Source organism: Lethenteron reissneri, chromosome 27 (assembly GCF_015708825.2).
Source record: "Lethenteron reissneri isolate LAM-NWPU_2019-01 chromosome 27, ASM1570882v1, whole genome shotgun sequence".
In the NCBI taxonomy this organism is placed as follows: domain Eukaryota; kingdom Metazoa; phylum Chordata; class Hyperoartia; order Petromyzontiformes; family Petromyzontidae; genus Lethenteron; species Lethenteron reissneri.
In genome coordinates this window covers 5,429,397-5,446,642 of record NC_083805.1, presented here as the reverse complement: position 1 = coordinate 5,446,642, position 17,246 = coordinate 5,429,397, and the positions used below count along the sequence as shown (strand labels likewise).

The window sequence follows — 17,246 nt, the reverse complement described above, 5'->3', positions numbered from 1 at the left end:
ACTTTCAAGTGTGTACTGATCAAAGGGCCACATACACATTTCCTGATAAAAGCCGTCAGGCAAATAGCTGCAAAATATTTAATTTCGTAGTCGTGGTAATTTTGCATGCCTTAAATGTTTGGGTTTACCTGCACCTGACAGTGAAGATTAATCAAAACGGATAGGAAAATATTTCAAAGACTTGGTTTGAGATGAACATTCAAAGTCTGACACGCCTCATCTCTCTCTTACACAATCAGTTGTTGTTTTGCCACCACATCTGTCATATGCATAATTAGAGATAATAACGTCGCGGTTTAGATTGCCATACCAGATCAAGTTTGCTACTTAAGTGATAAGAGTGAACAAAGTTGAGCATCTTCTGAAAATTTCGCATTTCCATTTGTTTAAGGCAATGCCTTAACAATTAGAATTGTATCGATTTGTTGAAGCACAATGCAATTTCATTACACCTATACACTGTCTGTCAATATCCAGTTTGTATGAGCTCATTCCATTTCATTTATTTTTAATCATAAGTTATATTTGTTTCAACGGCTAAATTGATTCATGTTTTTTTCCTGTAAATAAGTATTGTGTTTTCAACTTCTATCGATTTTTATCCATGAAGCAATTAATACTGCATTTTATTCTGAAAGTGAGCATTTTTATTTATTAATTAAACAATTGTAAATGTTATTATAAATGATGTTGGACCGTTTAATTGTGCGAGTATATTTTCACATTCACTCAACGACAGCAATGTATTTTTCCAACGGTAGCGTACAAAACCGTTTAACTCTAATAATGCAATGGTAACAAGCATTTTATTTTATGCAACAAAAATATTTAAAACTACACAATTTCCACGCACTCGTGAAACTTTACATGGCATTAAAGTAATTTGACCAATCTCTACTGCAGAGGAAGGTATTATTAAAATCTAATTTTCCCAAAATCTAAACTCCACTTTAAAAACATTTATTAAAAAAAGTGTCACATTCTATATGTACTTTATTATCATTATTTACTCCGTGAGAAGCTTTGAACGAGTGATGTAGATTTGCACACGAATTGAAAAGTAGCAAGGGGAAGACATGTTCATTTCCATATTTGCTTGGCGAGCCGAACATCAACACATTGAACGTTTTACAGCCTGCATTGGACGCACTCGTGGGACAGAACAAGCTGTCAAATGCTTTCACGGTCCTAAGCCATCAGCTGAGTAGAAAACAGACAGGTGGCTCACCTTAGGGCAAAGTGTTCCACGCTGGAATTTTTCAGGAGCCCCACAGGAATGCGTATAATCTCCCCATGTCTGATAGATCTGGCTGGCAGGTAGATCACTACATTGTCATCCAACCTGACCTCATGGCGAGGTGGTGACTTTGGAGTTTGCAGCAGCTGTACACTTCCAACCCATTGTAGATCTGTCCGGGTTTCTTCCTTGCCGAGAACGTGGACATATGTGAGCCCTTGGCTACCCGCAGGGTGCACAATTTCCAGACTCCTCGGGGCTCCTCAGGGCGTAGTACAAATCCACAGGCAGCGACTCGGGAGAATCTCCATTGGAGGTCATATCATCTGGCAAAAACCAGCTGGATGGTAAATCGATCTCTCCTAAACACATTCCCAACTTTCCTTTCAACTGGCAGGATGTCCTCAGCTCCTGGGCTCCAAAGAAAACGTGCAGGTCAACACACGGCATCTTTTCAGAAGCGCTGTTTTTATCCCAGTCTCGCCCCAGAAGACAAAATAAAACCTGAATGATTGGCCTGTTTGAGAAAATAATGTTCTCCGTAAGAAAGGACTTGAGCTTCCAGTTGGTATTCAGATCAGATAAACTCTGCTGCTGTGATGGGTTTCTGAGTCCCTGCATAGACATAGGTACTGGCTTCCAGGTAGAGAAAGGTCCGTAGGTGACGTTGAAGATAGGTTGCATGCTGGTACTGAAGACAAAGAAGGGTTGGACGTGCACTTGCAATGTCGTGGGGTCGATCTCAACGTCTTCGTTCGTTTGCTTAAGAAAGAAGGAGGTCTCCGCATTTAAAAGTTCATAGTTAAACACGGAATTGGTGGACGTTCGACTGGAATCCGAAGAGACTTTGGCAGCTTCTAATAAGCCTGTGAATAAAATTAAAAGCGCACAAAGAACAAAAGCATGTCAGTCAAAACGAATAGAATGATTTTTTCAGGTAACGTGTAACAATGCATTGCACGTATCATCAATATTTAATATGTACACATGTGCAATTTTACATATACAGACATCAATTACTTACATTTGTTACTATTTCAAATAAAATCAGTTTTGCTGCTGTTCCAAAAAAATAAATCAGTGGCTTATCTCTGCAACTCACCATTAGAAAACATTTACTCATAATAAACACACTTATTTATTTATTTATATTATCAGGTAAGGCCCATTGAGCTATATAGCTCTTTTTCAGAAACGACCTGGTCACAAACGATAGCTCATTGAAGTGGCTTATCACGTGGATATTTATAGCACCCAAATACTGTAAACATACATCGTTTCTAAATGTGGAGGGAAAAACCGAAGGACCCGGAGAAAAATCGACGCGACCACGGGGAGAACATGCACACTTCAAATATACAGACACGAGGGTCGGGATCAAACCCACAATCTCCTGCATACCAGGTGAGGTAGTTAACATCTCATAGCAGTTCTGAAGAAGTAAGCGTCTATTTAGAAAACTGTTTTCTGCTTCCAACCACATCACTGACATAACGCACAGAATAAGCGCGCGTGTATTTCTGCGCGAACCCCACAAATACTCCCGAGGCAATCATCCAAGCGACACCTTTGTCTGAAATAGCCAGAAAAGATGTTGATGCCACTTACACGAGCATCACGACATTGGAATTTGAAGTCGCATTCAATCGCCGTACTTATTATTATACAACCGTAGATAGTCGATCTTCCGTTTGGGGCAGTGGTAATGATCTCGCCGAATATTTATTTGTGAAACCTTCCAACAACATTTTCGATGAGACCGCTGCAAGGCCTCACCCAAATGTCAATTATGGCGTGTGCTGTCAAATTGGCTGCTTGTGTAGTGACGATCTTGCCTGTAAGGCTTGCCGAAAGGACGCGACAAATGCAGTTACTGCTCATGATTAAGCAAACGTCACGTTTTATGCTTCGTAATTTTTTTTTTTAACAACATGTTATTACTTTCCACTACGATGTTTCGCATGGTCCAGTTTGTTGGCAATGTGAAGGTGGTCTGTAACCACTTTCTTGTTGGACCTGGAGGGAGAATATATATTTGATGCCACCGCTGTTTGGGGATTAAGATGTGTGGTTCAATAGATAATGATGCCAGCATGGATGCACATGAAACGCGTTTGGGATTTAATCACGTGTCGGTAACATCAGACTTCCCACTCAATTTTATCGGGGGGAGGGGGGGGATGTGCAAAACCAGCAGGAAGCTGCCATAGAAGCACTTCAAAAGTTTCCAAACTATTCTTTTTTTAAATCCTTTATATTAAGTTCACTTGCTTGCTTGCTTGCCCGCTTACGACCGTGCAAATCTTTCGGTCGTTTTTTAACCCACTTCCCGTGATCCAATCGAGCTGACATTTTGCACACAGACTCGTTGTGCGTGACAATTTATTTTCGTGAAAATTTTTTCCCAAAATTTTCCACTTTTTAGGAATTTTTTTTTTCATATTTCATTTCAAATACCAATGTGATAAAAATGAAACTCTTACTCAAGAAAAACAGAAATGAATAATAAACCAAAACCGATGCCACGCATATAAAGGATTTATAGTGAAAAACTTTGTTTTTACGGGTTAATTTTTTAAACCATATGGAAAGTGTGTTTTTCGCACGAGCTGATGTTTACTTCGGACGTTAGCAATGTCAGGGTGGGGTTTATCCAAACGTCAGGAAAGACTAAACTGTTTACGCTTTAACTCTTGCTCTACACCTGCTCAGGGCTTTGCGATGGCATGCACAATGGGGTAAGTGTTGGTTCATACTGAGCTCTCAACAAGAAGTTGACTGGGAATTATTTTTCATCAACACACACTCGCCAATTAAGCCCCCCCCCCCCCCAATTTGCTTATCTACCCAATTAACAGGCAGCTGGACAAAAGCCGCGTGGTTAGTTTGTGACGTGATGGGCCGAGCCCGTGCAAACGAACAGCCTCGCACTCATATTATTCCATGGCGTGCGTGAGAAATGTAATTGCAAATCGAGTAAAATGCAATGGAATTTTGGTGTTGTTTTGATGATACATTCCATCGTTTGCAGCCCTTTGCCAAAACCGCAGCTGGATGAAGGTCTCCCGCCCCATGCGGTGTCAATCGTGGGGGATGATCAGTGCGGGGTGGTGAAGGTGCGGGGGGGGGGGGTTGAACTAGTTCAGAATGTGACGCACCACCGACGTTAGCTATTACTCTTAGTTTTTTTCGGTAAAGTCACCGTGTAGGTAAGAAATTGAAATAAAAATTAATAAAAAATAAAAGAATAAAAAATCACGACGTTTCGGAGGCAACACAAGTCTCCGTCATCAGGTGGGACCGTCACAGCCAGATTTGTTGTATCAAGTGAGGCAGGGGATTTTTTTTTTATTAATTTCAATTTTTTACCTACGTGACTTTACCGAAAAAACTAAGAGTATGAATCCTTGCAGGCACGAAAGCTTCAAATCTAGAGTTAGCTATTACCTTGAATCAAACTCATGTCATCGGATTCAAAGCGTAGTGCGATGATAACACCGCACCACCACTCCATCGCTTGGTGTTTCAATCATAAAGAAATCATATATGTCAGGAGAAATATTTCATTCAAACCTCTTCGTAAATGCACACGCTTATTAATAGCAGGAGTCAGACTGGCGCTGTTTTAAAATCTCTCACTGCACTCGGACAATCGTCAATATTTTCCAAGCGTCGGGGAATGCTGAACAGAGAGGGTCGCATGCAGTACTCGATAGACAAGATGCAAATCTTGTCATCTCTTAATATGCCAAACGGAGCCAATTTGTTTCGCACTGATTATTGCTAATATGGTCTTAAAATACCATATTAGCAACGCCGATGTGGTTATAATTTGCAATATACGAGCATGACAGATACCTAGCATTCGTGAATTTAGTTTCCCTTAAATAGCACTTGAATTGTAAATTAGCAACTGCAATTTTATGTATTTTTAAAAGTATGGATGTCTCAGTGTCATTTGAGAATGCTCCTTATTAAGAAATCTGAACATATCTCAATGCAGGAACCTCCTAAAAAAAATGTGGATATATTCTGAAACTTGTTCAAGCTTCACTTGAAAATTTAATGATATTGTTATCATAGCCATATTACTTTAGTGAGAATTATTTGCCAAAATATCCCAAAACATGAAAACATTTTGCAAACATGTATGGAATATTAATAACCACAGTATATTAGGCTTCTCCAGTGTGAGCTCTCATGCCCTTTCCAAACATCTGGCTAGTTTATAGCCAGATGTTTGGAAAAACAAAACATCCGAGTCAGATTTGGCATGGTACATAAAATACAGAAATTTATATCTGGTACAAAAGATGTATTACCGAAGCTATCAACAGAAGGTGTGTACGGGATTAACTGCACGTGTGGTCAATGTTATTTTGGGCAAACAGGACGAATGATCAGCACGAGACTAAAATAACATCAGAGAAATATTAATTTCTCCCAAGGACACTCAATTGATTTTGATAATGTTGAAGTTCTGTACAAAACTAGCTATTACTGGCCAAGACTAATTAGAGAATCTTTCAAAATTGAAATGAATAAAAATTATTTTAATCGTTTTGGTAGCTACCGCCTTAGTGCTGCGTGGAAGCGAATCATCAAATAATACATTATTTAAATGCATGCCTACAAAGGGCAGCATACTTCAATAGGGAGTACCGTTGGTATGCTATTTTAATACACACAATAGGCAGGAAGGACAAGTTCAAAGAGCTCGCATAATGCATTATGTACGTTGACTCAGTAACACCCCCCCCCCCCTACATTGTGCAAGAGCACGTGGTCAACACATCGACGCCTCTATATAAAGAACGAAACAGTAAGACTTCTCCACTAATCTGGCTGTCGCCTGATGAAGCTAGTTGTAATTACTAGCAATACGTCGCACTCAGATTGTAAATGTTGTGGCTTGGCTCTCCAACACACCGACGAATTGGCCACGTTCTGTTTCCGTGACAACCCTTACTAGTTGGCTGTGTCGGGTGGTGGCGGGTTTTAACGGCACATTTATATATTTACGCGATCTAACCCAAAACACCTCTATTATGAATGTGTATTTTTTAATATTTCGCAATGATAAGCATCAATTATTCTCATTGACGGATATAAGCGATATCAATTTTGAAATTACTTTAACACGGCATGGTTTCAGTTTACAGTATGTATTTGTTTTTAAGGCAACGGTTAAACCATAAAAACCTGCACTGAGGATGTAGGCCATTCATCCTTCCCTCAATCGCTTTGTTTTCTGAGTCATTTTAAACGAAGTCGTGCAAATTGATGCTATCCAAAGATAGAATGCTAAACCGCAGCAGTTTTCCACGTACGCCATCTTATTTGGTAATCTCTTTGGGCCCCAGATTTAATTTCTGCTATACATTCTAGACATTGCTTACATAAAATAAATATTTGTGTACGCAGAAAAATATTGTTTTCCAATAGTGTAAAAAAAAATTAACCTTTGTGAATGTCATGGCTTTTATTCAAAACATGTGAAGCGTTGCCTAATGTATGGTATAATTATTAATCGGCCATATCTTAAAAATGTGTTTATGTGAAGCCATGGTAATCATTGACATTTAAAAAGTGCCTTATGCTTAAATGTGCAAAAATCATCTTAACTTCCAGAATGAGATTATCTATACAGTACAGTATTGTAGTTCGTATGTTTCTAAAAGGTAGTCAATGTAATTCGTTAATCTCTAAGCCATTCAGATGAATATTTGTGAGGAATTACTGCTTAAGCAAGGCAACATTGCATAGCTTTTATTATCGTGCTATCTCAAGAGTGAAGGCAAAACCACTAAGCATGGGGCTGAAATACAGAGCTGTGCCGATTTGTAAAGAATTCCCACAATATATTGTGGCTATTGCAGTGAATTATTTGCTAAATAACCAACAGGAGATACAACACATGTCTATTGCCTTGAAATGTATTTAAATTTGTGGATATTACAATGTTATCCTACGTATGATATGAAATAAATGAGAAAAAAAAACAGTTTGGAAAGGTAAAAGGATTCGTGCGGGAAAATAAAGGTTAGAAGAGATGATGATCGCTGGTCAGGAATAAGTGTGAAGTTTGCAGCCAAGGCAAGGAACGTGCCCGAGACGAGGTCTACAACGTAGATGGAGTGATGAAATTGGCTCGTGGATCATAACGTTGCAGAGATCACGAGAGGTGTCGAGTGGCTTGAGGAGGCTTGTATCCAGCAGTGCATTGACCATCGCTGCAGCTGATGATTTTGATGTGTTTTTTTTTAATACATTTGTATTCAGATGCTAACTGATAATGAGGTGGCCCAGTAAAGTATAGAAAAGTAAAATCAGTAGTTAATGGTAAGCAGAGGGTGTTACGGCACCCGAACAGCTGGATGCTCAATCCTGTCCAAACTCTCATGATAATTAGACATCTGCTTCGGCATCTGTAAACACAATGGCCGTGAATCATATGTTGGTTAAAAAAGAAAGGGAGGTCCCACGAAATGTTTAAGAACGGACGCATAAAAAGAAAGCAATTAGGCAACTTTTACATCAACACGTTTTTCTTTCTTTATTTCCGTGACACAACCACCAAAACCCACATAAATGCCAATGTTCCTTTGAAACCTGCATATGGTTATTGCCACTTTGGGACAGGCCCATTGACACCGCTCTTTGCTACGGCAGAGGATGGCACTGGATGGCACCGCCTTGACAGTTCGGACGTCGGCTGACGGAATTGCGGCCATTGCCAATGTTTAGGCACCGGTGCTGGCACATTAAAAAACGAGCTGTCCAAAAAAATCGATTTGGGATTTCGCACATTCGACACAGGCGACAGAAGGGCGATGTGCATTTTGCAGGAAACAATATACATGTTCTCAGAAGTATTGTTTTTGCAGTTAGTTTTTGATGGACTATATAAACCACGACGGAGGAGTCGAGTTCAACTTGCAGTGTTAAAAGGCGGGTGTTAAATGTGAAATAATGCCCGTGTTACTGTGTGGGTTGGAGAGCTGCACTTTAACAAAAGAACGGGACAAAAGACAGCTTCTGGCCTTTAAATGCAGGTGCGCGTCAAGGAGATGTACGGAGGGACAGGGAAAGTTACTTGCAAGTTTTCAAACATGAAGTTGAAAGTGTTGTAGATGTAATCAGGGAGAGGAGATTGTGATGTTAGGGCAAATGTCTGGCACACAGTGGTTGGGTTAGCGAGACGGGAATCAGATGGTGGGTTACTGTGAGAGCAGCCCTAGTGAGGGTGGACGTCTCGGGGGGGGGGGGGGGGGGCGTCAGTTGTGGCAAAGCGATGTGGCGGCGTCAACAAATTTGGCCGCGATCAATTTTCGGACACTGCGCTTTGAGATATCAGCAACTTTATTTCTAGATTTGAAGCTTTCGTGACTGCAAGGATTCATACTCTTAGTTTTTTCGGTAAAGTCACGTAGGTTAAAAAATGAAATTAAAATTAATAAAAATAAAATAATAAAAAATCACGACGTTTCGGAGGCAACACAAGTCTCCGTCATCAGGTGGGACCGTCACAGCCAGATTTGCTGTATCAAAAATTTGCTGTATCAAAAAGAAAAACTAAGAGTATATATCAGCAACTGGATCCCAGGCCGGGTACTGCCGTGGCGTCACGCCGAGGTCGCCGGTTCGATCTTGCGGTGCGGAAGTTGAAATAGTGGTGCACATTTATTCATAACCCTGCCACTGCTCACCCAGCAGCCATAAATGCACACACCGGAGTTGGCCGATACGCGGTGAGACAAAGCGTGCCTAACTCCCACCTCTTCCCAGGAATGTCTGTTCAACGTGGGAGAGTAGGCCAAAGCACCCTCTGGACTACAGCTTCATCCAGTAAAGGCCCGTTACGCCAGCAGACGTGTGAGAAATTCATTACAGGGTTGCGCCTTTACCTCTTTTAAATTATCGACAGAAATCGATGCAATGGCAGAGGTCCCTTATCCAGGAAACGACTCTGAATGTGAAGACTCTGGAGGGTCCTGCTTAAAATGCCAAATCTTTATTGAGTATTTGTTGAGGAGTGGAGGGGGTGTGGGGTGCCCCTGAAAACGACATTAAATTTCTGCACGAAGAACATCAACGGTGCACTTAGTGCACTGCCAATGAATGGCTACTTATCTCTGTCCTGACTGCCAGGGAGGTTTTCCTACTCACGCGACACTGGTTGCATCATCTACCAATTCCACCTCCCAGTTCACTGGATTATATTGCATGATCTGCATAATTGAAGTTCTTTTTTAAATATAGTTAACGGAGGCTATTTATACTTGAAAACATACTTTGGTCTAGAATGATTATAACCCATATTTATTATTGAAGTAAAAAAAATACAACTCGGGATGAAACGATCCACCCCCACTCCCTGGTGAGTTGATGAATCGTCGTGATTCCGAGGCGACAGTTCAATTCAAGAATCTATGATTCCATTGCTCTGAGATGTATTTAAAGATGTCGTGAAGCTGCCCCCACGCTTACCCCCCCCACTTTCCCCCACCCATTCCCACCCCCGCCCCCCAGCTCACCCCCTCCCGCAACCCCCGGCCACTAGCAAAACAAGTCGTGTGGAAAGGGTGAGGGGGGTGGGGCGAAACATAGAGGCGTGGCCTAAAAAAGGAAAGTTACGGAGCTAAAATAGGAAAGAGACAGTGGGGGGGGGGGGGTAATCCAGAAGGAATAATGTCTAAGGAGTCAGTGTGAGTACGGCCTAAAGAGGAAGAGGCAGGGGGCCTAGAAACTTACGAACCTCCCTGTTTGAAATTCGGGTAGTAAGCGTCGAGTAAAACACGCGTGGCAGGCAGCACCATTTTAGTGCTGCAGATGAAGCCACAGGGAAACTCGTCTATTGTATTGACATTGCAGTGAGTGATGGCACCTCCAGTAGCTGCAAGGGTAATGTGGAACCCATGAAGTGCATGCAAATGAATTCCACTCGTATTTTATAATGTATTGTATAGTCGTATAATTCCCATGAGTGTACCGTAATATCCGTCGTCGTACTATACCCATTATATATATAGTACTTGTCCATACACTCTGGATTTTTCGGCCAGTTGCATGTGTGAGCATGTCAACGGCGATATTGATCATTCTATATTAAAGCAGTAGCAGTAAAACAGTGTAAGGCAGTGGTCTCAACCCGTGAGGGCACAGGCAGCATTGATACCGTGCAGGGGAAAAAAAAGAATCTTGAATGCATAGGGGACGTTAAGCACCACGTTGTTGCGACGTAACACACGAATGCACAAAGTGAAACATGCCTTAACAACAACTGCGTTGGTAAGACGTTTGAGAAGTACTGGCATACGAGCAAGGGCATTCATTTTTTTCAATTGCTATCTATATTGTTTAATTGCAGAACATTGCAGGGAAACGTTGCATGCAACATAGTTTACGAGTACGTACGATTTTGTTGCAATTGAAAAAAAAAAACATGCTTACGAATAATGCAAATGAAAGCTATGCGCTGAGCCTAATCTGTCAGAAGTATGATTCTTTATTCGGGCAAGGGTAAGAACTGTATCCCTCACACATAATCAGAGTTCCATTGAGACTACTAATGTGTAATCAATGTCAATCCAATGGCCAGATCGCCTCGTATTAAGAACACGCAATCGGTCTTTAATCCGGAGGTCACGTTGGGCCATTGTTACACCGTGCTTTCTTGACCTAAACGCTACCACCGGGTCAATTGATTGAGCCATTCAATAAGCGAATAAATATGTGGCTGGTGGCCCCCGAAGCTAGCATATTCACAGAGAATGACTGCACAGTTGAGAGTACTGTATTTTTTATAAATTATCAAATGAAACAGGAAGTGGGAAAAATGCAGGTTGGCTGATGCAAATAATTACAGTAATAATGTCGAATATGGTACTCTATTTTTACAATTGCAGGTTGTGCTCATTTACATACAAAGTGCAGTGACGTACACCAAAAAGAGCACGGTGAAAAATCGTCTTGACTAGTCTTCACTTTTACCAGATCATTTACCTCTAAACTACAACGAGACATTTCACTGCAAAAAAATATATCTCAAATGCAGTATCTGGACATTTAAGTCTTGCTCTCCAAAATAAATGTACGTCAATTGCTGCAACCCATATTAAACATTCAACCCATTTGTCTGTGAATGCTGTGGCAATAACTCGGTAAACAATGGAACGTTGGGCAAACATTAGCCTCATGGTTCCAGCCACATGCCAATGGAACGTTGGACCCAAAGTTAGCACGCTTCCCCGGGTTGCTGTGCATTCATCACAAAAACATGCAATCTGAAATGACGTATATTATGTGAATACATGGACTTCGCATGAGCGCAACAGTATATGACATAGTCTGTGCCAAATGTGTGTTTGAAGCCTCTTTATTCAGACTTTGAAGTGATGGTTAATGCCCGTCAGTGGCATTCTATGGACGTCACTGACGTTACGCCCACACGTGTAACGCGTCAGTGCAGCAGTGGCGTCACTAGAGTGTGCTAGCGACAGAGGAGTGCCTGGCTGTGAGTTTAAAGTCAAAAAATGTATATGTAATAAATAAATAAAACGTGTGTCGTTGGCCAACTACCTAAACCTAGCTAGTTGGTGTGTATTGATCACAAATATTGGCCTGAAAAGCCAATAGACCACAAACGTGTTTGTGTTGACAGAGCAGAAGCAGAGTTCTGCTTATACAATATTTGCTTTTATCAAAAAGATTAAATCTACGGTATTTTTTGTGGGTTTCATTTTACTTTAACCGTACACTAAAATAACAAAATGGAATATACTGCATTGGCCATGCCTATTCTTTCACTTGTTGGTATTGTATTGTCTGGACTTAGAGACAATTTAACATAGAGAAAACATTCTGACAGTGAATAGCATTGGTTGGATGACTCGGTGTTTTTATTTCAAAGATGCACGCATTACAATGAATGTTCTCGTTAATTATTCTGTTTCCAGTTGTAATAAAATATGTGCTCAATATCACTCCGCAATGTGGACCGCATGCAAAATAATCGCGTGTATTAAAACGTATCCAGAGAGGCATTTATTAAAACATAAAACAAGGAATAGCTTTGATGTGACTGACCAGTAATTTTAACAGGTGGATGCACCAGAACTAATGTTTATCAAGTTGGACAGCTAGATACTGTAATGTACACGTTAAAACATGCCAGTGTTATCTTCGCAAATATAGTGTGCTTCAATTTGAGATATACATAATCTGAAACATGTAATAAAACATTGTTAATAACTATTTCTTTTGGTCCTGATTCGGCTTGCAGGCATTAACCTAATTATTCATAGATTATTTAGAAAACCTAAACGATTACATTTTTGTTGTTGTGCTTAAACAAATTGAATAAGGTATTACCCCTACCGACAGGAACAAATAGCCATTGCATGTGTACGGTGTTCTGCGAAGGGACACCAGCAACGCATACATCCACACTTGCCGAGGTAACCATTGCCGGGACACGTGCAGTGACTCTCTACATAACAGCTAAGCGGGGGGTGAGAGAGAGCGAGCGAGCGAGCAACCAGATTAAATCATCTTGCATAAGGGAGTCTAACGCAGCCGCGTGCGTCCCAATGCGTGAAAGAACCTGACCAATAGTTGCAGAACACCAGTGTCAATCGCTGACGCCCCAATGTAAATCCTAAAAAAAAAAAGAAACTGCCTGCAGTTACCGCTGGGAACAGGACCTGTTATCCGTTTAACCGCACGCGTCTTCGTGGAGCTATTATCATTATTGTTCTCCTAGGGACGCTGTCGCACAGCCTCTACGGTTGTATTCAAGCAAAAAAACACACGCAATTTAAAGATTTGTTTCGAGTGGATTGCTCAGCTGAGCTTTGATTTAAAACATGCATATGGAATACCGGCACCCGCGGTTCAGTGGATGAATTGTTTATTCGTTGCATGATAACGCAGTGGGCGTTCTGCGGGTGTTAATATAAACGCGTAAAATGTGACTTTGTGCCTCGCTGGATGTGGAGACTAATAAAAAAAAGAGATAATCAAACAAGCATCCATGAATACGATTATGTAATGCGACTGCTACACACGTCCCTGGTAAGCATATCTAATTTCACTTGCGAAATCCGCTACGTCGTCGGTATAATTGACAAATCTACAGAGCATTCATATCATGCTGGCTTGCGAGCACAGACAGCACTGTCGGCTGCACGTGATTTATAAAACATAACCCCGGATTCACTGTTCGTCGGTTGATATTTTTTTAATACTTTTATTTCAGTGCGGATTATGGAGCGGTCACCAAAGTTTGATTCCTGGCCACGGCGTGCATGATATGAAGTCGGTGGTGATATCTGAACCGGCTTGATCTCCCCACCCATCCCCAAGAAATAACAGTTTCAGATACTTTCATGAATTGGCTCTTTGTAACTGCTGGAATTTTACAATGCCCACTTAAATATATAAACGCCTTACAAATGTCGCTATATTTCACTGGAGTGGCGTGGTGGCACAGTTGGTTCGTCCGCGTTGTATTCAATTCGATTCATAGGACCACCCTCCCCAAATCAACCCGCACTGGCCACTGATCAGCGGGGTAAAGTATAGCAAGTCGTAAAATAATCAACACGACCGACAGACACAATGTGGTGAAGCCTTATCCAGCAGTGGATCGACGTTGGTGAAATTAAAATTTTCTTAAAAAATTCCAGCGGAGCCAATGGCGACAAAAGCGGTGATGCATCTAACTGCACAACAGCGCAACACGGCGAGGGGAGGTGATTTTAGTGAAAACAATATCAGTTAAAATATCGAAAGTTTGGCATCCAATGACAAATATCCCCCCGTGTGGCCTTGTCAGACTGTTGGGGCAATTGCTGTTAGCGACACTACTCTGAGTCTCTCACGCCGCTGACGTTAGAGCCGCGAGCGAGACTCCTGGAGCTCGGGTCAATCCGGGTTCGTAGCGCAGTGCGATACAACCATGACAGCTACCGCTTGTCCGCCACTCGTCTCACCACCACACCATGCTTACCGTTCAGGAGCAGCAGCAGCAGTACGGGCAGATGGATTCGCAGCAACGCGGCACCACATTGCGCGGCGCCCGGAGCGACTCCGGGAACGATCATCACGGCGCTCCTAAGTGTGCCTGCCGCTGCCTCTCAGGCGGCGAAGAAGTGGACCGCAGGAAAATCTCTTCTCGCCAGCACCGCCACCGGTCCTTGCCTCTCTCCTCGCCTCCTCCACCAAACAGCACCACCAGCACCAGCACCACCACTCCTTGCCGCTGCTTCTCGGAGTCCACGCGCAGCGTACATCCGAAGCGGCTCGAACTTGAAAAGAAAACTGGGCAAGGCGCGCTTCTCTTCTCGCAACGCGCAATAGCGGCAGAGTTGCGTCCCGCCGGATGAGAAACGAGTGTGGCAAGAGCTGTGCTGCTGAAGAAGCGACGCCCCGTATCTCTATCTCGCCGCGTCTTGTTGATCCATTGTAAAAGCCCGCCTCTGCTGCGAGTCTGTGCGAGCCATGGGCTGCATCAATTGTTTATTGGTATTTAAGGAGCGAGCGACCTCGATCCGTCATTACAGTACATGCAATCTGAACAGCACTTCTCTTCTCGCCGAGCTGACCGCCGCCGCTGCCTTCTCTCGTTTGCAGCTGATCGCTGCGTAGTTCGCGCTTCTGGACTTTCAATTCGCCAAAAATCCACTTCCTCCCCCTTCGCCCAAACCCCGAGAGCCCCTCGACAGAGATCCCAGCAGCGATCTCGTGAACGGCAGTGAGCCTTATCTTCCTTCCTCCGTTAAAGCGACGCTGTTTGTGGCCGAGGGCTTGCTTTGGCTTGTCCCCGGGTTTGGGATCTCGGAGCGGGAGAAGAGTGTGGTGGGGTGGGTGGGATGTAGAGGCGGGGGGGGGCAAGGAGGTGGGGGCGAGGTTGGGTTTTGCTCCGTGTGTGGATAGAGGAGCGGTGGCGGTGACGGCGGCGGCTTGGGGCGTGCGGGGTGGTTGTGGTGGCGGGGATGATGGGGGTGCAGTGTGGCGTTGGAATGAAAAGCGGAGAGGGAAGGCTGACGGGAGGAAAGGAGGAGTCAAGTGGGATGGGTAGGGGACGAGCGAGCGAGCGAGCAACAGCAGCAGCAGCAACAGCAGCAGGAGGAGGTATCTTGCATTCAAATACCAGGGATTCGACTTGTACACGCAGCTTATAACGCCACGTCGCGCAGTATTCAGTGCGCATTTCGTCTGGTTATTAGCTTTCGGCCAGAGGGGGCTGCTACAATCCCTGTGACACTGCTTCACGTGGTTTTTTTTCCCCTCCGTCTTTTAATCATCACATTCCACGACCCCCTCCACCACCACCACCAACCACCGCCAATCCATCCCCCTCCTTTTGAATGTTTTTTTTTCTCTCTTCTCGAGCATTGCCCTGCGGTTGTTGTTGTTGTTGCTGCTCGTGCATTCTACCACCGCTCCGCACACAATGTCCAGCCACAGTAACCAAGCGGCCAGCCGTTGCGAATGTTTATTAAAACCATTTATTTTTCTGCCGTTAATTGGCAGCCCTGGCAAAATAATGAATGCGTCGGCGGTCGGTGAACCCGGGCTCGATTCCCCGCTCGCGGCCAGCACCAGCTCCTAGGTAGACTCGGCCTAAAATGAGTACCTGGGGCGGTGTGTAGTATCGCCAATGGGGCGTGGTTGCTGGCCACCCACCCTCTCGTGTGCCGTGCCGGCCTTAATAGGTGCTCGCGAACAGCACTTGCCTCAACAGTCTGTGAAGGCTATATGGAGGATCTTTGTATTTTTTGATTCGGTGGTTGGTGTCGTGAGCGGTTTTGTGCATGAACAACTCAGTGACGATGAGTTTGATTACTGGCCACGGCTAACATCAGTGGGGAGTGATGTCTGAACCAATCCTGGGTGCGACCCCCACTTCACAAACCCTCACTCACCAGAATGGTGAAGTATGGTCAAACAACCCCAATTGCTGACACAGCATGGTGAAGGCCTTCATCCAACAGAGGATTGACAAACAGCTGAAAGGAATGTCGCCTATTGTTTGTTTTTCGGACACAAGAAAGAATAATCAGCGAAACGACAAAACATGTACTCTGTTCGCGATGTTAGCGCTGAGCCAATTGTGGCAATTCCATATTCCTATGGCAGGGAACGACGTCATTTCCCACAATGTCCTATTGTGCACATTTTACCTACTACAGAAGGGTGATGGGCTGTCACCCCACCACCCCCCTCTTATCGGAATTTAAATGAAGGCTTTTGCCAGACACGTTTTTTTAAGGAGTCGAATGTTGTATGGTGTTCTGAAAGCATTGCACTTAAAATAGAAACACACTGGCCAAGTAATGTGGGGGGGGGGGGGGGGTAAGACAACAGAGGATTGACAACGCTAAAAAGGAGACAATCTGACCTTGCCATCCGAGCCAAAAGGTTCATCAAGCACGGTGTGACATCACGGCCAGAAAGCGTGGACTCCTATTTGCCAGCACCCGTCCACGGCTGAATGATATTTTTGATTTTAATTTCACCTCGCCACTCTCGTGGACACGTGTGAAATCAATAAGGCGACGGGGGCCCCTCTCGTGCCCAAAACCATTTCCCTGGCTATGGGAGGAGTCGTCTGTGATAAGAATAACACGGGATTGCAGCAAATCGCTCTTCCTCATGTTGTAGTGAGGGCGAGCAATTACTGCTTCACCTTGGGTATCCACAGATAATGGAAATAATCTCGGATCCTCAGGCCCTCATAGATTGTTTTTTCTAGATAAGGAGTTATCATATAATGTATAGGACGTAGAAAAAAAGGGAACGTGACGGAGAGAGAACGTTCATCGCGGAGATGGAGCGATGAAATAAGCTTTTGTCGTGCAGGAGCTGAGTGGCGTGTCCCAAGACTGCAACAACTGGGGGGGGGGGGGGGGAACCTTCATTCAGCAGTGGATATGTCATGGCTGAAGTTGAGAACGATGACGTGAACTCATAATGATACCTCATCAGCGTGCGTGCGCATGTC

At 43.5% G+C, this 17,246-nt stretch overlaps 1 protein-coding gene across 1 annotated transcript in view; it reads right to left on the bottom strand.

Annotated features, from left to right (window-relative positions):
• LOC133348425 (transmembrane protein 132C-like) overlaps nucleotides 1–15,079 on the bottom strand; it is a 97,186-nt gene extending 82,107 nt beyond the window's left edge. The window contains 3 exon segments of the mRNA XM_061561219.1: nucleotides 1,229–1,470; nucleotides 1,472–2,103; nucleotides 14,250–15,079. Of these exon segments, the coding sequence (XP_061417203.1) occupies nucleotides 1,229–1,470; nucleotides 1,472–2,103; nucleotides 14,250–14,343 (968 nt within the window). The 5' untranslated portion in view covers nucleotides 14,344–15,079.
• Between the last annotated feature and the right edge of the window lie 2,167 nt (nucleotides 15,080–17,246).